General features: G+C 49.6%; 2 protein-coding genes across 3 annotated transcripts; one reads left to right on the top strand and one right to left on the bottom strand.

The window, feature by feature from the left end:
* Positions 1 to 29: 29 nt before the first annotated feature.
* On the bottom strand, positions 30 to 3,778 carry GOLGA7 (golgin A7). 2 transcript variants are annotated; one of them, XM_015883136.3, is made up of 5 exons: positions 3,573 to 3,778; positions 2,936 to 3,088; positions 2,254 to 2,355; positions 1,765 to 1,828; positions 30 to 1,229 (listed from the first exon to the last, which is right to left on the bottom strand). In XM_015883136.3, the coding sequence occupies exons 1-4, from the start codon at positions 3,681 to 3,683 to the stop codon at positions 1,781 to 1,783; spliced, it is 414 nt and encodes a 137-aa protein (XP_015738622.1). In that variant the 5' UTR covers positions 3,684 to 3,778; the 3' UTR covers positions 30 to 1,229; positions 1,765 to 1,780. The 2 variants fall into 2 exon arrangements, with proteins under 2 accessions (XP_015738622.1, XP_015738621.1); XM_015883135.2 differs by having other exon boundaries at positions 30 to 1,226.
* A 10,383-nt stretch (positions 3,779 to 14,161) lies between these two features.
* SFRP1 (secreted frizzled related protein 1) lies at positions 14,162 to 24,374 on the top strand. The gene is made up of 3 exons (XM_015883172.3): positions 14,162 to 14,941; positions 17,962 to 18,039; positions 21,366 to 24,374. Exons 1-3 carry the CDS (start codon positions 14,419 to 14,421, stop codon positions 21,686 to 21,688), a joined length of 924 nt encoding a protein of 307 aa, XP_015738658.2. The 5' UTR covers positions 14,162 to 14,418; the 3' UTR covers positions 21,689 to 24,374.
* The last annotated feature ends 2,428 nt before the right edge of the window (positions 24,375 to 26,802 follow it).

The following is a 26,802-nucleotide window of genomic DNA, read 5'->3' as shown; positions in this document are numbered from 1 at the left end:
CAAAACAGCGCGACTGAACAGGCCACAGACACGGTTTAAGAAAAAATTTACTGATCCATTAGTACTTCTGCCAGTATCGCAACAAACATGAAAGGCAACCACAGCTTAGAAAACAAGTTTTATACAGTTAGAATATTAAATTAAAACAAAAAACCCCACAAAACAGAAGTTACTGGCTGAGGAACAAGGCTGGAATTTCAGACGCAGTAGCACCTACAGCACCACCAAAAGCCAAAACACTCCATCTCTCCTATATTATTCCTAAGCTCTTGAATTCCTTCTATAATTGGATCATGGCTCAATTCTGAACATCTTTTTCCTTGAGAAGAGCAAAGAGAAAAGAATGAACCCAAATCTGGTTCCTAGGAACGTGCTTTAGGTATTGCTGAGGAATGTCAATGCAAAAAGAGAGGAAATAACACACAGCTCAATAGTGCGCCAGCAGGCAAAGAGTGATGAGACCATCCCACACAACAGCTCTGTCGAATCAGTGTTTTCCTATAAGTTATGATAAATTCATAAAGAAACAGTTTTACACTTCACGTATTAATCAGAGAAGGGGAAGAGTTATGTTTATTGGTTCAGCATCCATTTTATTGTACTTCCTGTTTTATAGACTCTCCCTCTTCTGCTCAGCACTGACATACAACAACAGCACATACACAGCAGTAGAAAAAACACCAGGAATAAAGTCCCTCTCTTCTAGGAATAACCAAAACATTAAAACGAGAAACATTTTTTGCCTTCTAGTTTTTCCATAAGAATCAGTACAGGACGCTTCCAACGCTCATTGCCTTGAGTCATTTTGCACTGGGAAGAGGCACTGCGTATCCCCTCACTGCAATACTGACCTCGAGGGAAAGCCTTTCTTCTGGAAAATTCCACTCTGACTTGTAGGTTTCCAAAGCCCAATCAGAAAGGTTTAAGAAGTGGGGAGGAACGGCACCACATTTACATGACTACACTTCTGTTGGGTTAATGCGGTTCTGTCAGTAGAATATGCAGCTTCACCACTTCTGCGTTTCCTCGAGGAACTTAAAAGTGATCTCAAGGCTCAATAATTCGCCACAAAATGAATGCTGACCAGCTGGGTCACACCACGTGGAGTAGTTTTAGGAAGTCAGTCCCTGTAGAAAATGGCACTGTGGATCTGGCAGCAGAAAGAGGAATGATGCTCTAAAGTAGGAGGTAGGGGAACTGATACAGCAAGTCCACTGTTGAGCTGTCTGCTAGAAAAGAAGTTACATGTTAGAACTGATTGCCAGGCAAAATACAAGGTGATTCTTAACATGGGTTATGACCTTTTCATAGATGCTTTAAACACAAAAGCTTTTGGGTACCTCTAAAAACATTCAAGAAAAGCTGCATCTTTCACAGCATAATAGGAAGAACAGTAAAGCACCATCAATTAGGAAGTATTACTTCTCAGAAAGGGTAGAGACTTATGCCAGAAAAGCTTTGTGAAAAATCAAGACTCTTCAAATACAGAAAGCCATTCTGGGCTTGATACAGTGCAAGTTCAGTTTATGCATATTTTACCAAATTCCAATCTTGACTGTTTAAGTCAAATCTGTTATTGTTTGAACTGAGAGTAGCATGAAATTAACCACACATTCAGAAAACCTACACCACACAAGACTTAAGTAAAAAGCCACTGATGACATGCAGTAGCTGGATAAACATTCTGTTTCAGCAGAAGAGTCTACCACTCTGAGCACCATAAAGAAAGCTGAGATTGGCATCTACTGTAATGCTGATATGTACCTGAGACTCCACAGTTTTATCTTCCACTGCTCATGCCTCTGTCTTCATAAATGGTAATTTCAATCTGTGTAGAAAGGCTGTTAGGAAAATATACTATAAGAAGTTTACAAAAATGAAAGTGAAAAATCATTATGATATTAGAACTTTTGATCTTTCTGCTTCATAGCTGCTTACTCAAGAGCTCCAAACCAAACACAACAGCTCACCTGCCTTGTCAGATCAGATCGACCTATGGCAGCTCAGGATTGTTCTGACAACAAGAACACAAGATGCTGCATACAAAGAGCTTGTGAACCTTGCCATCTCCTCCTAAATCTCAGCAAAAGCTCCACAACAGGGCAGAAATAAACATACCTGCTCAAAGAACAGCACATACCTGAGAGTAACAACACTGATCACGTATTCTGCAGTATCACAGATCAAGCATGACTAGAGGATACCATATTATTAAAGAATTAAGAAATAATCTTAGAAACCACACAAGGATACAACTCTTAGTCCTCTTTCAATGGGATCGGTCAGAAGGAGGCCCTGAGGAGCATAGATCTTCTCGTTCTGTTCCTGAATGAACTTGGCAATTTTCTTTAGAACCTGATAATAGAACAGCAGGGAAGTCACAGTTTATTCACTAGGAGAGTGGTTAGGCCCTGGAACAGGCTGCCCAGGGAGGTTGTGGATGCCCCGTCCTTGGAGGTGTTCATGACCAGGTTGGACAGGGCCCTGGGCAACCTGATCTAGTAAAGGCGTATGTTTGGTGGCCCTGCTAGGCAGGGGGGTTGGAACTACATGATCCTTGAGGTCCTTTCCAACCCAGGTCATTCTGTGATTCTGTGATTTATGAAACTAGATTTCTTAATTAAGTTTTCCCGTCTTAGAGCCATAGCTCAGCAATACCACCAATATAACAATATTAGGAGAACCCAGCATGAGAGCACCGATACCCACCAGAGACAGAAACTGTTTTGTACAGAAAATGTTACACTGCTCAGGTAACTCATATATCAGACGGACTTGTCTGTAGATGTTAAGTTACCCCGTAGTAAGATCCAGAGTCTATATGGAATTCATACAACTGAGGTACAAGTCACAGAAAACCCACCAGGAAATAAAGCATCTGAAGTCTGTAGGATATACCGCCTTCTAAGAAAGAAGGAAAACAAAAGAAACTTACCTTTTCATAATGTGTTTCCATGCACAAGAAGATCGTATAGGCAGTCAGACAGGCCAGACACCCCTCAAGGTACGACTGGCCCCCAAGCTTCTCAGCTTCAGCATAAAGGTTATTCAGTGTCCGGACAGTCTCTTCAAACTGCTGCCTATCGATCTGAAAGAGAAATCAGGTTTAGCCAGCACAGCTCAGAACTCAGCAGTACCTTCTAATAACAGCCCTTGCTTGTTTTTATTCGCACTTTGTCTTTTTTTCCCCTCCCCATATTAATATCACCTACTGCCATCTTACACTTAGATGTGCTCAAACTGTGGAGGGTGCTGTGAGTTACAGGCCTGAAACTCTTTGCTGTGATGTTATTATATCAAGCCTGAATTGTAATGGTATAATTGTTGTTATATCAAGCCTGAATTGCAACACAACCTGAACACAAAGCATTTAAAGGAACTGTAATTCCACCAACAAACAAAAGCAGCTTCCTTAACACACAACGGGCTGCTAGATTAACAAGAGCATGAGAGACAAGCAGTAATTCCTTAGTGCTTCATGCAGCATCATGCAGCACTGTCCATAGGGGTGGGGGTCTGTAAAGCAATACAGCGTAGGGGGGGGTAAATATAATGCACGGGATCCGCTTTACCCGGTTCTCCAGCTCGGCCGGGAACTTGCTCTGGAACTGACAGCGGGTCCCCCCGCTGTAATCACGCTGGATGAACACTTTGCCCGACACGGGCGCTTGTTGCGGCCTCATGGCACCGCGGCCGCCTCGCTCCGCTCCTCCGGGCTCCGCCGCTCCGTTCACACCGCGCTAAACGCGTCCGGTCAGCTCCGGGCCAAGGAAAAGGCGGAAGCGATATTCCGCGCATGCGCCGTCGCCCCCATCAGGCCCAGAGAGAGAGACAGTGCGCATGCGCACGCGCCGGAGCGAAACAGAGCGTCAAGCTCACGCATGAGCACTCGCTACCCGTCCCACCAATCACAGCTGACGCACAGCACTCGTGACCTCACGCACACCCCCTGACGTCCGTAGAGTGGTACAGTCCTGCTCCCCCCCGCTTACGGATCACATGGCACAGTCCGGATACGCCCCCTCGCCGCGCCCCTCCTATCCGCGCATGCGCACTGAGAGCAGTCATCTAATATATAAAGGGCTTATAAAGCGCTGTGTGAATTGGGAGATTCAATGCGTTATCAATGGGAGGGGTGTTTGTAAATCCAGATGTAGGATGGGGATCCAGAGCCTGGGTTCAGACACATACAGTGACCCCTGGTTGGGTGCTGGGTGTCCATTGGGACACTGTGACTGCTGGATCTGGATGGATCCCTTATAAGATCCATATATATATGGATCCATATATATATATGCCTTATAAATATGCCTTATAAGAACAGAGCCTTGCTTTGCTAACAAAGCAGTTCTGCACTGGGAGATCTCTTGGCTGATGACTTCATCCCTCCATAGGGAGGTGGGTTGTAGCTGTTATGAGTTTGGTACAAAGGCTTGCAGCTGTTGGGTAGCAATGGGTGGATGAGGTTTGTGAGGCTGCAGGTCACCCCTATCCCACAGAATGTAACTAATTCCAAAGGGAGCAGAGTTCTGAGCAAAGCAGGAAAAATGTGCATGTACTGAGGGAGGTCAATGGGAAGCTAAAGCTACGTTAATCAGGCCTTAATGCAAGGGCAGTTAATGGCTGAGGCATCGTGCTGGTGGTCAGGGTTATTCTCCAGCACCCCATGCCTCCAAAGCCCCAAGTGCTGGAGTGCTGCGTGGGCTCTGATCTGTAGGGTTCAATGCTTTGCTGAGATTGATGAAGCGTTTGTTGTCCCCTGCCGACCACGCCACAAATCAACACGGAGGAAACAAATACAAGAATGATTTATTGGGTTTAGTTTTAACAGGGCATAATAAGCAGCCGCCGTGTCACGCTCCAGACAAAACTAACAATGTTGTGATGATAAAAGACAGTAAACAGAGCTGTCAGTGTCCCCAGCACACAGCCCAGGGGTGGCAGCTAGGGAAGAGGCACCCTTCTAGCCAAAGGAGGGCTCTTCTTTGTGCTAAGCAGTTTGCAAATGTGATAATGACACCTTTAAATTGCTCGGGAGGAGATAAAAAGGAAACAGAGAAAAATACAAATAGAGATCTGACATTAGAGATCTAAATGTAATCTGAGTGCTGAGTGTCCCAGGAACCTGGCTATCAGCTGCTGTGATCTCTGTGCACCCCCCTCCTGTACCCCCCCCTCCAATAGGAGCAGCCTGAACTAATTAACCCTCTAGCACTCCATAATGAAGACTAATAAACACCTAGTGGGTCTGCTTGAACAAACAACCCCTGTGCCTTGTGCAGGAAGCGCCCAGTCAGTTGGAGCAGCGTGGGGACAAAATGTGGCATGAGCTGAGCCCCCATTCCTGCAGCCCATTCCCCATTGCCTGCCTGAAAGTCCTCTCAGGAATGATCTGCTTCAAATGCTGCACCAGATGGAATGCGTTTCCTTAACCTTTAGCTGCTTGCAATGTGAAAGCAGTTAAGATCGTGATGTTAAAATTGTTTCAGATGTTTTATGTGCATATGAAATATTCTAGAAGGATGAATGCAAACTTTGATCCAGCTACGATTTTACTGGAGTTTATAGAAACAAAAAATATCTATTTTCAGGGTGTCTGGATCTTCAGGTACAGATACCCACTGTTGAGTTTTTGGAGTGAAAAAAGTTGGCAAATACTGTAACCAGAGGGAACCTCCTGGGTTTGCTGACCTAACATGGAGGCTGAACCTGGAAATGGTAACCATGTAATCATAGAATTACTCAGGTTGGGAAAGACCTCAAAGATCATCAAGTCCAACCACAGCCTAACCATAGTACCTTAACTCTAACAACCCTCTGCTAAATCATATCTCTGAGCACCACATCCAAATGGCTCTTATACACATCCAGGGGCGGAGACTCAACCACCTCCCTGGGGAACCTATTCCAGTGTTTAACTTCCCTTTCTGTAAAGAAGTGTTTCCTAACTTCCAACCTAAACTTACCTGGGTGCAACTTGAGGCCATTTCCCCTCGTCCTGTCACCAGTGAGAAGAGACCAGCCCCGCTCTCACTGTAAGCACTTTAAGTTACTGGAGGACAGCAATCAGGTCTCCCTTCAGCCTCCTTTTCCACAGCCCCAGCTCCCTCAGCTTCTCCTCATAGGGCCAATTTTCCAAGCCCTTCACAAGCCTCATTGCCCTTCTCTGGACCTGCTCCAGTACCTCCATGTCCTTTTTGTACTGAGGTGCCCAACACTGAATGTGTAACGTGCCTCTTTCTGAAAGATCCATTCACTGTTTCAGTGTTTTATTACACCAAGCGTAAGAAGTTCGTAATTTTAACAGCTTATTCCAATGTACCATCTCTAAATCAGAACAAGCGTGTTAAACTTATATAGCGAGCGTGCATGAAATACTAAAGAAAAGCAAAGCAATGTCTCATCTTGAGCAGAATGTGGGTCTTCCAGGCTTAAGCAAGACCTTGGTGTTTCTGAGAGGCACTGCAGGAGGAGCTGCAAACCAGCACGTGGCATCCCAGGCTGCCCTGTTCCCATGGGACACTTGAACACACGTGGGCAGGAGGAGGTTCCTGTGCCTGGGGAGGGTAATTTGAAGCTGTGCTGGTGGGTACCACACTCAGTGTTACACAGAAAAGGCAAGAGCAAGGAACAGGATTGTGTTTGTTATTGGTAAATCAAACCATCTGTGATCCATGGACTGCAGACCTTTCCTAGGAGAAACACCAAATGTTGCTGCTGTTCCCCTTCCCTTGGTGCTGGGCTGCTGGGAGCATCCAAGGGGCTGCTGCATGCAGGGACCCCTCCATCCCATTGTGACAGAGTAGCACCTGGGTCGGTGGAGGGGACTGGGGGACTGTGGAACAAAGGAGCCTTTCAGGCCACCTAATGCAGTATGGATCCAAGAGGACCAAATGAATTTACATGGCTCAGACTGGGAGATATGCTCGCAAAGCCAATTTGTTTCATTTTATAGGCCTGAAAGATCCTACATCGGGGCTTCCTGTATGGTTTGAATTAAGTTTGGAGAGTGGTGTTTTGGAGAGCAATTCAGAGGGGTTTTCATGCAATGAAATGCCTGTCGTTGAGCAGGAGCCATGCAACACTTTGCAGTGCTTCCTGGCAAAATAATCCACGTCTGCTCCCAAAATGAAGATGATGAATACCTGAAAACTGAGCTATCTGTCTCATATTATTTCGGAATCAAGTTTCACACACCTACTGATGGAGCAAGTGAGAAGTTTGAAGGATGTTGCATTAAAAATAAAGAGCTTTTTCCTGCCAGTTTGTGCTGCCAGTGACACATCTCCCCAGGGTAATGCTGCCAACTGGGTCTAAGGGTGAGACCGGACCCATAGGTTGGATGGGCGATGCTTGCTGCCCTCCGGCTTCGTTAGCTGTTAATCAGGGCTGCTCTCCCGGAGGAGGCTCCTTTCAGGGCATTCAGAAAATGGGGTCAGACGTGTCTTCTGACCTGCGACCTGCCGCTTCCCCCCTCGCTGTAATTATCTAATACCGAGCTCTCCCTGCCAAGTACAATGAAACAATTTGTCACTTCGATTGTCTGTCAGTCAACACTGGGGCCTTTTCAACAGGCCAACACATGTTTTTTGAGAGCTTGTCAGCAAGGGCTGTCTGGCCAGGCACATAACCGTGGAAAATGGAACCTTTGTTAATTCTGCTTCTTAGAAAAGTAAATCCATTCACTTGCTTTTTCTTTTTTTTTTTTTTTTTCCAAGGCCTTCAGCTTGGAATTTGCACAAGAAGCTGAATTGCCCCTGATCCCTAAATGATTGGTCAGAGGATTTGCATGAGGAAGCAGAAATTAATTATTCTTTTCTTTTCTTTTTATTTTCTGTAATTGTGTGTTTAGAAATGAGATTACATTCTGCAGCCGCACGACGGGTTGGGCCGGGGAGGGGGGCGAGGAGGAGGGGGGGGCAGGAACCGCTTTGCATTTGTTTAGCGCTTCGGAGTTAAGATCACCTAATCGCTTCAAGCATTTCCTCGGATTCCCTCTCTCATTTTTGTTTTCCTGCTTTAATGACCAAACAAAGCTTGTGCTGCTGCTTCCAGGGGAACTTCTCAGCGCTCTGCATCGCTCCGTTGCTGCGCTGCGATGCTCGGGGCAGCTCGGAGCCGTTCTGAGCTCAGACGCTGCCCCGATGCATCCCCGGTTCTGCTGCCTGCAGCTCCGAAGTGCTGCAGCCCTTAAGTAAAATACGGCGTGGAATCACGGCACAGCCACTCCATTGAGAGCGCTGCTTGCTTGGCTAATAGCAGTAATTCAAACCAGATGAGCCCAAGGCTGCGCGCTGCAGACTGCGTATCCCGATCTGCCCTGACCCCTGGCACTCACTGAAAGTTACCTTGAGACTCGCCAGAGCTCCTTGTGACTTCTGCGAGAGTTATTTATTGCAAAGTCATAAATATTTGCTATAGATTTTCTCCATCAATCTACAAAACGACTCGGGTTAGAAAAAAAATTGTGGACTTGGATTTTTGGGGCTTGTGTTTCTCGGGCAGGGGAGAAGAATTCGGAGCTCCATTGTTCAGAGCTGCACAACTCTGGGCTCTGCTGCTGTGTTAATTAATTCCCTCCTGCAAACGGTTTGAAATGAGAAGGGAAGAGGTTCTCCTTTACTTCTGTCTTAAAATCTTCCATAAAACTATTTATGGGAGAAGAAAAAATCTGTTTCCCTCTCATCCCTCTGGGATTCATTGCAATTAAAAAACCATTGAAATCTGGGGGCTGCTGTGGCCCAAAGAACCCACCTGTAGCCAACACTTCCCAACTGGGTGCAGTAGGGCTGGAGGAGAGCATCCACCTCCTCCCTGCACCCCAGGCACTGCTGCCCTGGGCCATGGCCAGCATGTTTCCCCACTCCCGAGGCTCAGGATCGGGACTGTTGCTGCCCTGCAGGCAGTTTTCTGCAAAATTAAAAGCTTTTGCTCAGAAAAGTTGAGCAAAACCGCAGCTTCCAGGATGTTCTGGAGGTCCCTCGGTGAAGTGGATTCAGGCACTATTGGATGTGGCGCTGGGGCTAATGAGCTGCCATGTTAAGATGTTATGACTAACAGTTCAATTGGACTGCATTTTTTGTTGTTGTTTCAGAATTGTTCGTGGATGATGTGCTTGCCCATATACAATGTCATCATGGCCGGGAGAGAATCTGCCTCAGCTCAGAGCGGTTCTGTGCTGCATTCATGCATAGCTCAGTTTCCACAACCATGGACCAGGTAAGAAGATGGATGCAGGGCTGGCAGTGTGGATGCCACGACAGTTGCTGCTGCTATTCATGGCACACCCTGCTCTCCCATGTCTGTCTGTCCATCCGTCCGAAGCCTCTTGAAAAGCTTTGCATGAATGAGCTGACCCAGCTTTGTTTCTGCTGCCCTGCTTTGCCCTTTACCCTTTGGCCTTTGCCCAGCAGTGTGGTCAGGGAGGCAGGGTTTGGCCACAGATCACTGCACAGCTGGGCAGATGATCCCACAGAGGCACAATGACACTGTGGTGCAGCTCCTGGGCTTGCTCTACACCACTGCAGGATTTATCTCCTGATTGCTTTCTCTTCTCCCATGCATCTCTTTCTGTCCCTGCCCAATGTGTGCCACAGAGCTGGGTAGGTGTGTGGTTGGTGGTTGTATCTGCTGACACTGGGACCACAGGGACATGAGGGTTCTGGTGTGGATGGGGCTGTGCTGGATAAGGTGGTTGTACAAAAATCTGACAGCGAGAGCATGACACCAGGAGCCATTTGTTCGATCAATGATTTACCAGATGTGTACACTGTACTAAAGGCTTGTAAACATGCTTTAATGGCCAGCTGTAAATCCAGACAGTAGCAGTGCCAACTCCAACTCCATTGGACATGTCTCAGAACAGCAGCATAAGGGCTCTGAATCACTTTGTTATAGGCTCTGTCAGCTCTGCAATTGTGCATGTAAATCAAAGAGCCAATGTCCTGAGGTCAAAATTATTTGGATGTCAGGAGAGGTTTTATGACCACAGTTTTTCCCTTTCTGGGTTCCCTGCAGTTTCATGTCTTCCACAAACCACATCTCCAGAACATCAGGTTTCTGTCCGAGTGCCCCAAGTGCAGGGCTGTGTTTTCCCTGACTGGGTTGGAAGTCTCTTTTGTTAATCACTGAAGCAGAGCATCATTAGCGAGAAGTGCAGAATGTACACAAAGAAGAACTTGCCAAATTACTAATAAGCAGAAACTCCATCCATCTTAATGAGATGGGGTTAAGAAAATAGCAACCTAGAATGTACACAATGGAGCCTTTCCATGCTGTTTGTTTATCCATGTTAGAAAGTAGTTCGGAGCTCCATCTCCAGTGCTTAGAGAGGCTGAAGCATGGTTTCCAAACCACAAGCTGCTGGTGCTCTTGCAAATCATCAAGCATGAGAAAGATAAATAAATAAACGGACAGACAGCTCAATAAATTATTAGAGGGAAGATAAGTGTCTGTTTTCCAAACAAATGAAACACCACCACAACAAAATGCTGGGCTCTCTTTGCTGCTGAGCTAATCAGGTTTGCTCCACACAGCAGATGAGGAGCACTGCTTGGAGGAGAGAGAAGTAAGTGCACAGTGCTGCCCACCTTGCTGTGCTGCATGGAGGGCTGGGAAGAAGCAGGGAGATGCTTTTATTTGGGAAAAGCTGGGGATGAATTGCAAATCCATGGCTCCCTGCTGACCTCCTGGGCATTGGCAGCACAGAAGGGCTCGCACCACACTGAGGTGGCTGCACACCTGTGCTGCTGAGCCACATTTTTCTTTTGTTGGTCAGAAATGACTTGAAGTGCATTTCAAATGAGCTGCTCAGCTGCTGCTATTTTATTGAATGCCAGCACTCGCTGTACATTATTGAGACAAACTTTATATATGCTACAGCAGCCTGCACCTGGTCCAGGGCAAAGCTGAACCTCCTAGAGAAAAATGTGCTGTAATGCAGCAAGTTATTATGGGATAAATATTTATAAGCGCCTGTAAATATTTGCCATGGGTTCCCTCTTGGGATTAGGGGCAGACGGTCAGAGTTTTCAGCAGTGCCGTTGGAGTTCTTTATGTGTTATCTCAGCTAGTAAACCCTTTGCTGATTGTGCTTAGTTATAGAATTTAATGGTGCTAATTTCACACTAATGGGAGATGTCAGCTGGAGCTGCACATGCCTTGACCCCAGCTGGGCACAGGCAGCTGCATGCCAGGGTGCCCTCTCCATGTAGGCAGCAGCACAGGGCTGCCCAGCTGCAGAACTATGTGCGCAGCTCCCCAGGCACGAGCCTGAGGGCACATTCATGGCTGCTTTGGTGCTAATGAAAGCTCTGAGCTATCTGCTGAGCAAAACCAGAAAGCAAACACAGCAAAGCTAACATCCTCCATGGCAGCCTGACCCCAGCAGGGGCTATCACTTCTGGCTGCCAGGGGGGTCTGAGCTAAAGCAAATATTCCCTGCGTTTTCCAGGAGCTGCCCTGCTGCAGGAGGTGGCACCACAGGGTCCCTGCACAAAGATGGGGATGGGGGTGGGGATAGGGTTGAGGATGGGAATGGGGATGGAGATGGGGATGGAACAGTTGCTGCCAGCCTCGCTGCTGCTGGTGGCTGTTGTGTCACTGCTGCCACGTTGGGGTTGGGATGGGGCAGGCACAGTGGTGGGAAACTGGGGAAGAAATGCCAGGGCAGGCAAGGCCATGACTCCTCCATGCCCTCAAACGCAGCAGTGGAACAATGGGCCCTGGGCAATAGTGCTCACTGGATTGTTGCATGGGACTCTATTTGGGGGCTCCACTTTGCTGCTCATGCACGAAAGGCAGTCATTTGGCAAAAATCAGCTCAGTTAGCAGCCATTGTTCGTAAAGAGCCTGGGGCTGAATGGGCTCAGGGCTAATATATTCTATTATCCCATAGCTGCCTGTTCCCGGACAGCATGGAGGGAAAGGCGCATTCCAGTCCCAGCGGCCAAATGCTGTGGGCAGAGCAGCAGGGCCAGAAGGGATGGGGAGCAGTGGGCACAGCTCAGGGGATGCAGTTTGCAGGGGTGTGCTGACCATCGCTGAGCCTTTAACACTGCATGCCCATGGTGGGGGGATGGGAGCACCCGAGCAGCAGATCCAGCAGTCCTGCAGGGTCCCACGGTCTGCAGGACAAACAACGGAGGCAGAAATAAGCATGGTTAATTGGGCTGGGCTTGTCATGGGGCAGAGAGGACTCAGGATAACCAAAAGGGTGCATGTTGCAAGGCATCTCGTTATTCAGTAAGGATATGCCAGCCCCTGTGGGAGAGGCAACAATAAATGGCTGTAAAGTTAAATGATGACATTGCAGAAACTTAGGAAGCAGAAGAAAGCTACATAATTGTGAATGGGAATGGCTGCACAGCCATTTAGAAAAGTTAATGCCCAGTTTGGAAAGGGTTTATTGAAAGAGCATCCCTCCTTGGGCACTGCTATACATACGGCTTATACTGTGTGTTATGCAATGCAGTGGTCTAAACCAGAGCTGCTAGATCTTTCTTCTTCTTTTTCCCGAGGCAGTTCTATTTCAGCCATCAATACTCATGCAGGTGCAGCTGCCACCAATGTGGGTACCAAATACAGAAGGGTGCCAGCAGAGCTGTTTGTAAGGCTGAGGATGGAGCTGTCCTTGCTGTCTGTGGGATGCTTCAGAACCAAAGCAGCTGGTATGGGGAGGGCTGAGCTGAGATGGGCAGCCCTGGGAGATGCAGGATGCAGCCAGCCCTGGGAGCAGTGTGGATGCTCTGGGTACGTGGTGCAGCACATCTCTGGAATGGGTTTGTTTCTCCCTCTGTTGAGGTGCGCATAACCAGCTCTGATGTAGCGCTCTTAGACTTTCTGGTGCTGTTGCAGTTAAAAATGAAGCGTTGCTTGCAAAGAGTGGTTCTGAGCACCCAGAAGAGCAGGGGACTGCGTTCAGGACCAGACAGTTGTGCCTGCAGGCAAAGTACTTGGCTGTGAATAAAAGTTCTTGAGAGAAATGCAGCCAAGCAGCCCTAAGCAGATCCACGTCATTTTTTGTGCAGCACTGCAGCACTCTGCTTGGACTTTGCAATATATTCTATGTTCCATGAGATGTTTCAGTGTTTCTGAATCGATGCAGGTAAAAGCAAATTCTAGGATGTCAGGATTTCCCCGGGGATGAAAAGCCCATTTTGCAGCTGTTTCTTTGTGCAAACAGCAATCAGGGTTCTCCTGCCATTCCCTGAGCCTGAGCAGCAGGGAAGGGCCTGCTCCATCTCACTGCTTTTCATTCAGTAACTGGCACCTTACGGTGAAGACTTCTCTTGTTTACTACTGAATTCTCCACTTCGTTAGCAGTGCTAACAGGCTGCTCTCTTCTACAGGGCCTCAAGTGGCTCTTTCACGCTTGCAGCCTGCAGAACCTCTTCCATTTACCTCTCAATGAGGTGTAGTTCCTGCTTTAAATCTCACAAGCTGTCGAAGCAGAAGGCAGCTGAATTATACGAGCTTAGTGTTGAGCAAGGGGAAGGGGCTCAGGGGGGCACAGGGGCTGCCTGATGGCCCAACTCCTGCACACACACTGGCTGAGCTGCACGGCCAGAGCTGAGGGACCAGCTATGCCTGGTGGTGGGGTGGCATTGGGTGCTGCTGCTGCATGGCTGCAGGGCTGTGGGCAGGCTTCCAGGTGTAATTCCTCTTTAAGAAACAAACCTACTCTTTCTCCTGTTTTGTTGTTTTGTTTTATTTTTCCCCCGTCAAATACCGCAGTTTGGGTTGGAATTTATCCACAGGGGAAATAAGATCTGCACGGTCCACTCCAGGTCCTCAAAAAACATTCACAACCTTAGAAAAGCTGCTCAGGAGCGCCGGGACTTTGCAAAGCTCCTTCAGCTCCGTGCAACCCAACCGCCCCCCGGTGCCCCCCCAGCTCTCCGGGGGTGGAAGCAGCAGGAACTACGGCCGCGCTCACGTGTGCCCTAAGCCTACGGGAGCCTCCCGGTGCTGTCACCCTCCCGCAGGTGCCCGCACCCTCCCGTCCGCTCCGGGGCACGGAGCTCGTCCGCCGGACCGCGGCGCCGTCCGGGCTCAGCCTGGGGCGGTACCGGGGCGGCCGGGCCGGGGCGCGATTGGTTCCCGGTGCCGCTGATTGACGTCGTCGGACGAGTGCTCGGCGGGCGGTACCGTCGTGATTGGCTGCCGGGGGGCTCACAAACCCGCGGCGCGGGGCGGTGGGGCCAGAGTGGGGCCGGGGCTGGGGAGGGAGAAGGGAAGCGAGCGGGGAAGCGAGGGAGCGGGGAGCTGCGCGTGGGGCAGCTGCGGGCATTTGGCCGCCGAGCACCGGGCGGGCGACACGGGAAGGGGTCGTTGGGAAGAGCGCGGGGGGCTCCGGGTGAAGCTGCGGGCGGTGGCGGTGCCGCGGGCGGTGCCGTCGGGGCGGCCGTCGGCTCGGCCATGGGCGGAGTGCGGGGAGCGCTGCGGGCTCTTCTGTCGCTGGCCGCGGGGCTGCTGGCGTGCGGAGGGGCCAGCGAGTACGACTACGTGAGCTACCAGTCCGACCTGGGCCCCTACCCTGGGGGGCGCTTCTACACCAAACCCCACCAGTGCGTGGCCATCCCCGCCGACCTGCGGCTCTGTCACAGCGTGGGCTATGATAAAATGGTGTTGCCCAACCTGCTGGACCACGAGACCATGGCCGAGGTGAAGCACCAGGCGAGCAGCTGGGTGCCGCTGCTCAACAAGAACTGCCACATGGGCACCCAGGTCTTCCTCTGCTCCCTCTTTGCCCCCGTCTGCCTGGACCGGCCGGTCTACCCGTGCCGCTGGCTCTGCGAGGCTGTGCGTGACTCCTGCGAGCCCGTCATGCAGTTCTTTGGCTTCTTCTGGCCGGAGATGCTCAAGTGTGACCAGTTCCCCCAGGATGATGTCTGCATTGCTATGTCAGCTCCCAATGCTACCGAAGTCTCCAGGCCTAAAGGTAAGGCATGGCCAGAGCTGGGGGTGGGGCAAATGTCAGTTCGGGAAAGGCTGTATCCTTCTCCCCAAGCAGGAAAGATGTGCTGCCTGCTCCTTGCCACTCTTGGAGCAGTAATCATGGAGCAGGTGGAACCCGGGGAGATGTAGTGCTGTATCTGTGCATTAGGGCTCAGCTCTTTCTCTCCTGTGGTGCCACTCTTCAGCTGCAGCAGGATGTGTGCTTCCACATGGCAGGAACATCTGGCTGGTGGCACTGGTCCCAGCAGAGCACCACGCTTCCCAGGCAGCACTGAGACTCAGCATCCTGCCCTAGTGCAGGAGTGCATGTGTGGAAGGCAGCCCTGCCTTCCCAGTGGGGGCTGCATGGTGGAGGGAGGCTGCAGGCATAGCATCCATCAAGAAGCAACTGGGGAAAGTGGATGTGTTTCTTATTTTTCTGGATCGTGCTCTTTGAATCTGCCTGTGTCAGACCATTGAGTCTGCTTTGTTGACGGAAACTTTTAAAGCAATCAAATAAACATTCTGGTGTAAGGTAAGCATGCCGTGTTAAAGCACTCTGTAAAGCTACTGAGAGGTCTTTGCAGAGGGAGAAGGCAGGAGAGCACAGCACTTACTGAAACAATTGCTGGAAGGAGCTCTTTGTTTTCAGGGGAGGCTCTAAGTTCTCTGCTCTGGGTGAACCCAGACCCTTGGTCCAGACTGCTGCTGTGTCCCGTGAACAGGTACAAAGGTTGCTTTTATTCCTCAGGGACTTGCAGCCAAGCGAAGCAGAACTGCAGCCTGTAGAGCTGCCCTTGTTCTGGGCTATTTGCAGGTCAGTATCTTCAGAGGTTTTAGTAGCTCCAGACCTGGAGTCACCCTTGCAAGCAAGCAGCATCTGCCAGTGTTCCCTATTGTGGTTCAAGAGCCATCTTTGTGATGAACTTTCAGGCCTGTTTAGGTGGATGGGGCAGCATTGCTTTCTTTTGCTGCCGTGCAGCAGCGCTGTGTTCAGTACCACACTGTCACTCACATCACTGCAATGACTTTGTTACAGCAGAGCTGCTCTGCTGCGTGCTGTTGTGTGCAGTCTTCTGCTGGTGCATGTTCTGGAGCCCCATGGATTTCAGGCTCTGGGGTGTTTCCTATTGATTCAAAGAGGGTCAGAGCCCAGCAGTGTCCCTCCCCCCACCCCATTTTCTGGGAATTAATAAGAACGAGTCTTTTCAGTATTTTTCCCCATTAACACCTTAAAATTGGAATTTGTTTCTGCCTCTCAAAGAGCTGACCTGCTGAATTCCTTTCTCCTTAAGCATTAGGCAGTAAAGCCTGCAGGCCCACGGGATGCATCAGGGGAGTTGCAGATTAATATAGCATTACACATTCCTTCTCCTGCCCCTGGAGTAAGCAAGCTCTTAAAGCCAGGCATTAGAAAATTGTCAGCAGGGAGAAAACGAACTAGAAACAGGCTGAAGTTGTCCTCAGAGTGAAGCTGTCAAATGCAGAATGTGGGCTCTGTCCCAGTTGTAGCCTGGGAGGTGGTCAGAGCTTGGACTGTTGGGTGTTCACAGGGTGCTGGGCTGGGATCCCTGAGCTGCTCAGGGTGCACAGCAGTGGCCCCTGCTCACATTGTGGGTGTGCTGCAGCATCCCTGGGGCCATGCACACAGCTCAAACAAAGCCTGACTTTTCACCAGGGAACATTTATTTTACTTCTTTTTTTTTGGGAGCTTGGAAAGTTTGTAAGTTGGGCACTGTGGTTGCTTTCTTGCTGGCTCTCTGCCCTCTTGGTGTGCACTTTGGCTATAAGGTAAGCTGACAATGAAGGGTACCCCTCTGCTCTCAGGGTATGGGCTCAGGTGGTCCGCAGCACAGCTGCTTTCCTCCTGACAGCGTACAATGTGGGGTCCTCCCACCAGCATCCCTTTGCTGTGAGCTCATTAAATGTACAGGCAGTATGGAAAAATTCTGACTGCTCAGTTTAGAAATAAAGCATTTGTGCTGTCGTCATGTCCCACAAACTGTCATCTCTCTGTGTCCTTGTAAGCTAAGCTGGTAAAGTGGCTATGGCATTGGTAGGGTGTTGGAAGGGGATGTCATGCAGCTCAGACACACCAGGAATGGCATTCCCAAGGCTGCTCCTGGATGCAGTGAGGATTACCTCGTTGCTGGCAAACTGGAACAATTGGAAGGCCAATTGCTCTGCATATGTGATTAATAAAGATGTGGCTTATGACCCCAGGAATGAGGGTTTGGCACAAAGCAGATTGGGTGGCGGGAGGAAAGAAACACGGCACAGGAATGAATTGAGTGTCCAGCTGGGAGTCCCATGGGGCGTCTGCGGATGAGGCAGCAGCACTGTGGTCTGCACGAGGTGTGCGGCTTTGCACCCTCCTGCTGGCAGCTGCTGCGCTGCAGGGCCAGGCTCCATCTGCATGCGGAGACTGGCAGATGTTGCACTGCAGTGCGGGCTCCAGAGAACAGCTCTTGTGTGTGGGAAAGAGCCCTTCTGCTGGACCGAGAGCATCTCCCTGCTCAATAAATTCAGCAGCACAAACCTCTGTCTGTGCTGCTGGGTGGTCTCTGCTGGCTGGAGGCAGGAACCTGGAAGCAGTTCATTATCCTCTGCATGTGAGGAGCTCTCCTGATGAGCTGAGTTGTGCCTGTCCTGAACCCAGTCAGGCTCTGGGGTGGTTACCCTTGTTGTGTGAGCCTTCCCTGCCATACCTTTGCGTGTGCTGTGTGCCAGCTCGGTGCACCATGGGACACGGTGTCAGCAGGCTGCTCATCATGGCAAGCATCTTCCCCAGCCAGGAGCTTGGCCATGAAAACCCTGCTCTGTGTCAGCCCTGTCTCCTATAAGCATCTGCCTACACCTGGACTGGGAGGAGCAGGGCTGGCAGGAGGCTGTGCTGGAGCTTGGACCAGGCAGGTGCTCTAGTTGCTGGCACCCCTAGGGTTGGTCTTGAGGTTGCTTTTGGTCCTCTGGGGTTTGTGGTGCTCTTGGGCTTGTTCTTCATAACCTGTTCTCTCCTCTCACCAGGAACCACTGTGTGTCCCCCATGTGACAACGAGATGAAGTCAGAGGCCATCGTTGAGCACCTGTGTGCCAGTGAATTTGGTAAGGAAGCATTTCTGCTGCTGTTCCTCTCTGGTATGGCTCTGCAGTGTGGAGAGGAGAAGGCGCTTAGTGCCCTGGCTGCAGAGCATCCTGCTTCCCTTCCATCTGTGCCTGGGGCAGCAGGTTGGTTGCACGATGCTGGAAGTGCACTACAGAGTTCCACAGCTGCTCAGCAACCACTGTGCTACCCATGCAAGCTGGGGGCTGCTTTGTTGTGGGCCTGGAGGTGTTCTTAGGGTGCTGGGGGGTTCCTGGGATGCGCAGGGAAGTGCAGCTTTGCATAGGCTGGATCCTGGACCACTGGATTTCCACCGGCCTTGTGGTTGGCATAGGTCAGTGGTACAGTCCCATTGCCTGCGGGCAGCCTGGGGGCAAGCATGCCTCTAGATGTCAGTGTTGATGCGTGGTGGTAGCAGTGTGTGGGATTTGTCGGGTGGGGAGTGGGGTCTTGGAGCTGCACGGCCCCATGGCAGCTCAGGAGGGAGGTACCTTGGGGTGTCTGCTGCCCAGGCTGCTGGCACCCCTGGGTCTCTTTTTAGCTCTTCTTGCCAAGTCCAGGTGTTGAACCCAAAAACCATCCCTTGCTTTGTTAAGGCTGAGGAGTGAGGGGGGGGGGAAATGCAGTGCTGTTGGAAAGTTATGTCCTAGATCCATTATGGCTCTTAAGTGAGTCAGGCAATCATATAAAAACCAAACAAAACAACAACAACAAAGAAAACCACAAAGAAACAACAACAACAAAAAAAAAGCTGTTCCAGGGGAAAATATGAGCTTTTTCAGATCAAGTCCTGCATTAACTGGTTTTGACGTCCTTGCTGGTATATGTAACTTTCCTGCAAAGCTATTAAAGGAGTATTGAGCAAGGTGTGCATTCCGTGGGGATTAGCACTTGAATGTGTCCTGTTCCAGAGTGCGCTGTGCAAACCCCAACCTGCTCTGTGCTGATGCTGGAAATGAATTCTCCACTCCTGCAGGTTTGGCATGCCAAAAGGCCTAAGTTCAGTGCATACTTTTTCTAACGGGGAAAAGCATCCACAGGAACACCCATGTAATAGTTGCTCAGGAATGTGCGTGCTCCCGGCGTGCAGGAATTCAGTGTGGCTGGGAGCTGCCTGCCCTGAGCTCCTCATCTGTGGCCCAGGAGTTTTCTTGTGAAAATTAGATGACTTCTTCCTGGAGAAGAGTGCAGAGCAGCTGAGCAGGACATAACTGGTGTCTGCTGCGTGTGAGGCATCATTCTTTCCTCACAATGGAAAGCTGGTTGCATTTTGGGTTGCCTTTTGTTCTCCTCTTCCTCCCTTGTCACCAGAATAAATGGCAGTGGAAAAGTTCATTTGCATGGATTCTCAGTGCTGGAGGTTTCAAGCAGCTGCCTTTGGCGCTTCTTCATCTGCCACTGTGTTTTTCCTCCTCCGTTGAGCTCTGTTGTGCTGGGAGCTGGGGTGAAGGACATGGGCAGGGTGCTGTGGGGATGCCTGGCAGTGGGGAGCAGCTGGTGAGCAATGGGTTGGCCCCAGGAAGTGCTCACCCAGCACAGCATGGGATCCTTAGATCTCTGTTTAGTCTTCAGGGGTTACTGTCGTGGGGGCGATTTCTCATGGCGAGCTGTTTATCTGGCACTAACGTAAACTCCCGTCCCCTCCAACTGAGGTTTCTCATGCACATCCAGCAAGGTAAACACCGGCAGCTGACAGGTTACAGAACCTCATCACAGCCAGACATGTACTGTAAATGTTTAAACTACGTGTGCTGTGAGGGGCAGCTGGTGGTGGGCTCTGCTCACTGCTCTTCCCTAGTTCTCAAGGTGCCATTGTTGCAGGGCTCCTGCCCATCCCCACGCTGTGCTGTGTAGTGCTCTGCCCGTTCCTTGCAGCTCCGGGTTGGGCAGCCCTGGCATGCTGCTGTTCTCAGTTTCTCCTGGTGGGTGTATTTATCATTTCTGCCCTTTCCCTGAGGTCTGACGGATCCTGCCCAGCGGGCTCTTGCTGATCTGGGACTGCAGTACAATCAATACATGCTGTTTATTTTTCCCCTTGACTGACAGCTCCTTGCCTGCAGCCTTCTCCAATTACAGCCCTAATGTGTCTTCTGGCAGGTTTCCTTCTTCTGTGTGATTCCTGAAAGAAGGAGCAATAGGGGCTGCAGGAACAGCAGAGCTTTCCACTCTCTTGCACTCCCTTCCCTGACCCTGGGGGTGTGGGGCTCCCACATGTGGGGGAGCACTGGGATGGAGCCAGGTGGTGTGGGCTGGGGTGGGGGTGATCTCAGTGATGTGTTGCTGTGCCTCGTGCTGTTCCAGGGCTCTCCTGCTCTGTAAAGCTTGCATCTCTAGCTCCCTGAGCATCCTGAATTTGGAAAGCAAATAGAAAGAAAGCTTCTTTAGTTTCCAACCCTGGATTGCTTTCCTGTACAGTAATAGTACAACACAACAGGGCTCTTGGCAAGCACAACAGCCTTTTTTTGGCACATGGGCAGACAAATACCATTATTCTTGTTGCCAATGCAGTGGCTGGGAGCATGAGGGTAGCACACAGACTGTACTGCCTTCTTGAGACTGTTATTGCTGTTCTTCTGCCATGTGTGTCTGCGGTGGTGACCTGAATGTGTGTGTTTATTGCTATAAGTTCCGGCAGGGCTAAACTCCAAGGAGCAGTGATGCAGGGGACTCTATTCCCTTCCAGAGCCAGTGGTTCTGCTGTGCTATCTGCTGCTCACACATCTAAGAATCGAATGGGAAGGGACAGCAGACAGTCACATATCTGAGTGCTGTTTATCTGCAGCTCTGAATTGAACTCCCATATGATGGAAATATGTTAGTCATTTTTGGCCATATGTGCTTTTCCCTAAAAATGAGGCAGAGCCCGATGGCACAGAAGTGGTACTTTAATGTACAACACATTTCCACCATTTTTCCCATGCTTTCTAAATTCCTGTTCATGGTCATGGCAAATGAGCGTTAATTTTCTTGTATTTGGGTTGCTATTTACTCAGGAAGGCACTGAACCCAAATACATCTGTTGGGATGGGATGGGGTTGGCCCTGCTCCTCAGGTCCCCACCAGCTCACACATACTCAGTACTCACAATGTGTTTCACAGATGCCTGAGGGCAGGAGAGCCTGAAAGCAAATGTTTGAGGAGCTGAGTTGATCCTCTTAAGAGTCTGTCTGTGCTGCTGAAGTGGGGACGTTGTGTCATTGCTCAGCTAACATTTTGCTAGCAAATCATGTGTTGTGCTGCTGAACAAACTTCCTTCTCAATTAAAATGGCCATGTTCCGTGCTGAGAACTTTCTGTTTTTTTTCCCTTGTCCTTGGCTTGTTTTTCAGCTCTTAAGATGACCATCAAGGAAGTGAAAAAGGAGAATGGGGACAAAGTGATCATTCCACGGAAGAGGAAAGCGCTGAAGCTGGGGCCCATCCGCAAGAAGAACCTGAAGAAGTTGGTGCTGCTCCTGAAGAACGGGGCTGACTGCCCCTGCCACCAGCTGGACAACCTTGGCCATCACTTCCTCATCATGGGCCGCCAGGTGAAGACCCAACACCTTCTGACAGCCATCTACAAGTGGGACAAGAAGAACAAAGAGTTCAAGAAGTTCATGAAGAAGGTGAAAGCTCCGGACTGCCCCACGTTCCCATCCGTCTTCAAGTGACCCCCATAGGGGCCAAACTCCTCCCTTTCCTCCTCATCCTCGGAGCTCCCCACAGCCCCACCTCCTGCCCCCTGCCAGCATTTCCCAGAGTGAGCACTGAGCAGAGCCCGAGGTCACGGACCACATACATCTGCAGTAGCCAAAGACCCATTGCTAGGAGCTGATGGAAATAGCAATGATCAGATGCAGAAGGGTGTGAGACCACATGATTTTGGACCTGATCCTTGTGACCACCAATGTTCATGGCTGTAGGAGCACTCGAGTTAATTCCTACAGGACCCAAGCCAGCCTATTGGAAAAGTATTCTGTCCTGACAATACAAGTTAAAAATAAGTGCAGCAGTATCCATCAGACCCCTGATAAAGCCTCCTAGTAGCTAATTGCCCTCCTGGTAAATACAAACCAACCAATATTCCAGCCTGAGTGCCTTTGGATTGAGCCTCAGCCCTGGGACCTGACGGTGCCTTGATCTGCTGGGTCTCATTCCCAACCACTGCATGATCCCATTCACCTGGCTGTGTCCCTCAGCGAGGCTCTGCTCGCTGGCTCATGTCATTGCTTGCTTTACCACCAATATTTCATTTTCCTTCAGGCCATCAGCAGAATATTGCACTGCAGAAGGACAAGGAGTGGTCCCTGCAGAGTACCACAGGACTGCGTCATCTCGGTGCTCCTTTTCCTGCAGTTGCTGTGGGACTGATTGGTGTCTGGGTTTTGCTGAGTGACAGCTTGGCTTTGTATCGTTCTGTGTTGGTTTTTTATCCTGTAATCAAAATGTCACGTTAGTGTGAGGTTGAGTCGTTTTATGAAAGGCAATGAATACTACATCCAAATGATTACACTTATTGACCAGGCTGAAATTCATTATTCTTTTAATTGGAGTGTCCTTTTCTCCACAGTCCCATATTGCTCTGCATTAATTACACCGTCCTGCTTCTATTCATCATCCTCATAAATCACGATTGCTCCTAAGAGAATGGCCATCTTAAAACTTGAAATAACCCTGTAGCTTTGCAGTTAACTCTGCTCAGATCTGGTGAATGAATCGTTCTCTGGCTCGGGAGTGCTGTGTGTTTCTTTCATGACTGAACCATGGACTTTATTGTAGATAAATACAGTAAATATGCTGAGCACCCTGATGAATGCTGCTTCAGAACTAGCAGAGAGATGGATTTAGGATGTGAACTCTGTAGAAAATCCCACTAAGTGTCTTAGACCACCGTGTGTATTAGCATTGTTACTATGATGCAAAGTTAATCGTTGTAGATAATGTACTTTATCAGTGAATTAAAAAGAAAAAAAAAGCAAAACCACAAAAAGAACCATCCTTAAGCTTTAGAGGCAGCTCAGAGCTGCCGAGCTGAGCTGTGTGTGGTGTTTCAAGCACAGTGCATTGGACATCTCTATATACCTGGATGGTCACTGTACCACCCTGCTACCAAAGGGCTGAATCTGCCAGCAGTTCTGTGCAGATGGAGCAGGCAGAGCCCCTGTGCACCATTGCTTCCCTTGTGTTCTCTTTGTATGTGGAGGTTTTTAATAAAAAGAAAAAAAAAATAACAGCACTAGAAGAGATACGTTTGATGTAACATCGTGTTGTAGACAAGATATATTTACGTTTTGTTTTAATGTAATTTTAGGTCATTAATTTAGAACGCGTGTGGCAGCCCCAGACTGGAGCTGCAGCTGCTGTCTGTGCCTCCCTGTGCTCTCACCCCCCACCCTATGGGGGTCCCTGGGGTGGAGCAGCACTGGGGCTACAGTCCAGGCCCACGGTGCCAAGGCTGAGGTTGCAGAGCCAGATCAGCATCCGCTTCTGTTGTGTGGGTGGAAGCCTCAGATGTGGTGAAGGTGTTCAGCACTGCAGTGAGCTCATGGTAGATGATTTCAGCGGTTGGTTTCGATGTTAACAGCTTGCATTTATTTTCTGTTCTTTATGCTTTGTCTTTTATATATCAATCGTCTCTTAACCAGAACTGCTAAATTAACCCACAACAATATGATTCCCCCTCCCTGTTTTGATAGAGACGCTGCTTTCTGTCCTTTGTTGGTGCTGTCAGAGGTGGCTGCAGAGCAATGCAGTGCGATGCAATGGGACGTGATGCAATGCTGGGGATGTCTGGGCTGGGTGTGCTGCAGCTTTTTGGACAAGAGGAGGGGGATGCTTCTCACAGCCAAACCTAACACTCCCCAGTGGTGCATCCCTGCTGTAAGAACACAGAAACTGTCTTGCAGTGCAGCCCCATGCACGCTGCAAAGAGGTCTTGGGGTGCGAGAGCCACATGGGGGTCATGCAGGGCACAGTGGGCTCCGAGGATTCCAACTGTGTTATTGTGAGGCTCGAGGGGAGCAGCCCAAGCTACACATCAAGTAGCTTTTGAAGGACAGATGCTCCCAGTGTAATTGTGATCGAGAGCGTAGAAGTGCATGAAGAGCACACGTTGTGTGAGTGCTCTGGAGCAGGCACTATCCAGAGTCTGTGCTGCTGTGGGAACCTCTCATGTGAGCACAATGCATTGCAGCAGAGCACTGCTTACTTTTCTCATAGACTATTTTGACAAAGAAATCTGTACTTGATTGTTTTGCTTTGTTTAAAACTTGTGGTTGATATAAACACGTTATGGCTTCTGTTCTCTTCTGTGATTGGAGCAAGAAAATCTCTCAATAAAATGTGTTTTTTGTTTTGGTTTTTGGTTTTTTTTTTTGGTCCTTTCTTTCAAAGTTATTTTTATTGTTGCCTTTTCCGTATCAGTTGCATTACTCATTCCACATGGCACCCACATCCACAGGTTCAGCACGCTGTCTCTGCAGACACAGCTTATCTGTGCTGCTGCCTGGCAAGGAGAGATGCAAGAGCTTAAACCACACATCCACAGTGCTGAGACAGAGAAGAGCTGTCAAAGTCCTGCTGCTGGACAGTGCTTTATCTGTACATTAATACCCCTGGTGCACACCGGTGCAAACAAAGGCAATGAGCTCCTTACAGCACACAGCACTGTTTGCAGGAATTATTTCCTAGAGAATGTTGTTGCTGTCACTGGTTGCAAGGAAAGCAGGCACACACCTGATACCCCTACCCCATTGGCCAGCCCTGACTCCAGCTTTCAGGTTATTCTGAGCAATCAATCACCCATCCCTTGAGAAATGGCCAGCAGGTGTGAGCACAGCCTGGAGTTGGTCTCTGATGCAGGAGAGCTCCTATGAGTGCTCCTGGCCAGGGACATCAGCAACAGCATGTGGTGCCATGAGAGTAGGTATGAGCAGCTTAAGCATATGAGTTATGCTATAACTGCTTCAAATGCTGCTTGCTATGAGTTCTGTTTATGCAGCGTTCACACAAATGATCCTTCTAAACCAAGCCTTTGATGAGTTCTGCTGTGTAATGTGTTGGAGGGGGGGTGATTTTCATGTGCACGTGTGTAACTGTAAAGTAAGGTGTGTGCTTAGATCCTGCTGAGTGCTGGAGATGGAAAGAAATACCCAAAGCTATGGGGAGAGGTGCATCTCTTTGCTGCCCAACAGCTGATCTTGAATGCACTTTGTTTCAAGCTCCTGTGTCCATCTCTGAGTCTGGCTTCACAATGCAAGGAGGCTGAGAAGCCTTGGGGCTGGCTGAGGATTGCCCAGCAGTGACTGCATTGTGTCTGTGGGCTGTGCCCCATGGAAAACTGCTTCTAGTTTGTGTGAGGGTGTAACAGCTGATCTGGTAGCTCAAGGGTGTTCAGCTTTGCCAGCAGCCTGCCCTGGACTTGTCAGAATCTTGCTTAAAATAAAATATCATCCTCTTGTGTCTCAGTTTTTCCTCCCAATAATGTTTATCTCATTTGAACTAGCATTCTTTCTGTCGAGTATTGTCTGTTAATTGAGTTTCTGGTCTCCAGTTCGTAGTTAAGCTTTAAATAAATACATTTTTCTTTCATGCTACACAAAAGTCATCTTCCATTGCACAATTAATTTCTTGTCCTTGGCAATCTGTGTTCTTCTTTGACCCCTGCTGGGGAATGCAGGGCTGGAAATTGTGAGCAATTAGGGATGGTTTCTCCTGGAGAAGAGCAGATACCAGCCTGGTGTGTTTGACGAGGAGCTCTATTAATGTTCTGTGGGATGGGGAGGTGATGCACCCCAGCTGCTGGGGCAGCCTGGTGACATGTCTGCCTGTGTTTATCTGCTCCTGGCGCGGTGCTGCTGCTGTCTGGGCACGGTGTAACAGCAGTTCCCACCAAAGCCCTCCCCTGCTCTGGTGGTGTTCAGCTTTGCTGGGACACAGGCTGTGACTTTAGCACTGAACTGCAGAATGCCAACTGCATTTGTGCTGCTGAAGGGCTGAAGTGATGCAGGAGTGGCAGGGAGCTGTGTGGTTGTCTCCACAGCTAGGAATGGTGTTTGTGCCCTAACTCCTTAAAGCAAAGGGTGCCCTGTTGCACGTGGCCAAACAAAGCACACTGAGAGAGATGCACAGAGGAAACAGTTTGTAATGTCCCACTATGAAGAAGAGAACAGAAAGTGGGAAAGAAATTCTTCCTTTCAGACACTTTTGTAGAGAAAAGATCCATCGAGGATAAAGGGATGCAAAGCTCCCTACTGTCTGAGTGTGCCCTGAGCTGCAGGGCATGCAGACATGGGAAGCACTGCTCTGCTTCAACCTCGGTGCAGAGAAAGTCCTCCATAAGATGGAGGGAAGGAAAAATCTCCCGGGGTCCACAGCAAGTGCTGTAATAGCCTCTGTTTTGCAAGGGCTCAGACTAATTTTATTGTCATTTCTTCTCTAGTAATCCCATCTGAGCCTCTGAGCATCCTACCTGTTGGCTGAGCTGCTCCCTTGTGCTAGTCTGGAGGTGACAAAGTCACATTTCAATGCCCTTTTTGGGAGCCTGGCTGGCTCCTCTGCTCTATGCGTGGGGCCGGGGCCCCTGCAGTATGTGGCTTCCCTGGGCAGAGCTGTGCCAGGATCTGTGGGTCGGCGCATCAGGCTGAGCTGCAGAAACCTCCCAGTCTCTGGAAAATGAGAACTCTGTTCCAAGACCTTCCTGGCGAAGGCTGGAATCTCCTCTGGGTTGGCTGCCAGCCACAAGCTGTCCTGGTGGCAATGTAAGGGCAATGGTGTGCCCAGCTCT

The sequence above is a fragment of the Coturnix japonica genome, chromosome 10, assembly GCF_054131305.1.
Source record: "Coturnix japonica strain WE chromosome 10, WE-NBRP24, whole genome shotgun sequence".
NCBI classification, from domain to species: Eukaryota; Metazoa; Chordata; class Aves; order Galliformes; family Phasianidae; genus Coturnix; species Coturnix japonica.
Note: the sequence above shows the minus strand (reverse complement) of the source record. Positions and strands in the feature narration are given on the sequence as shown.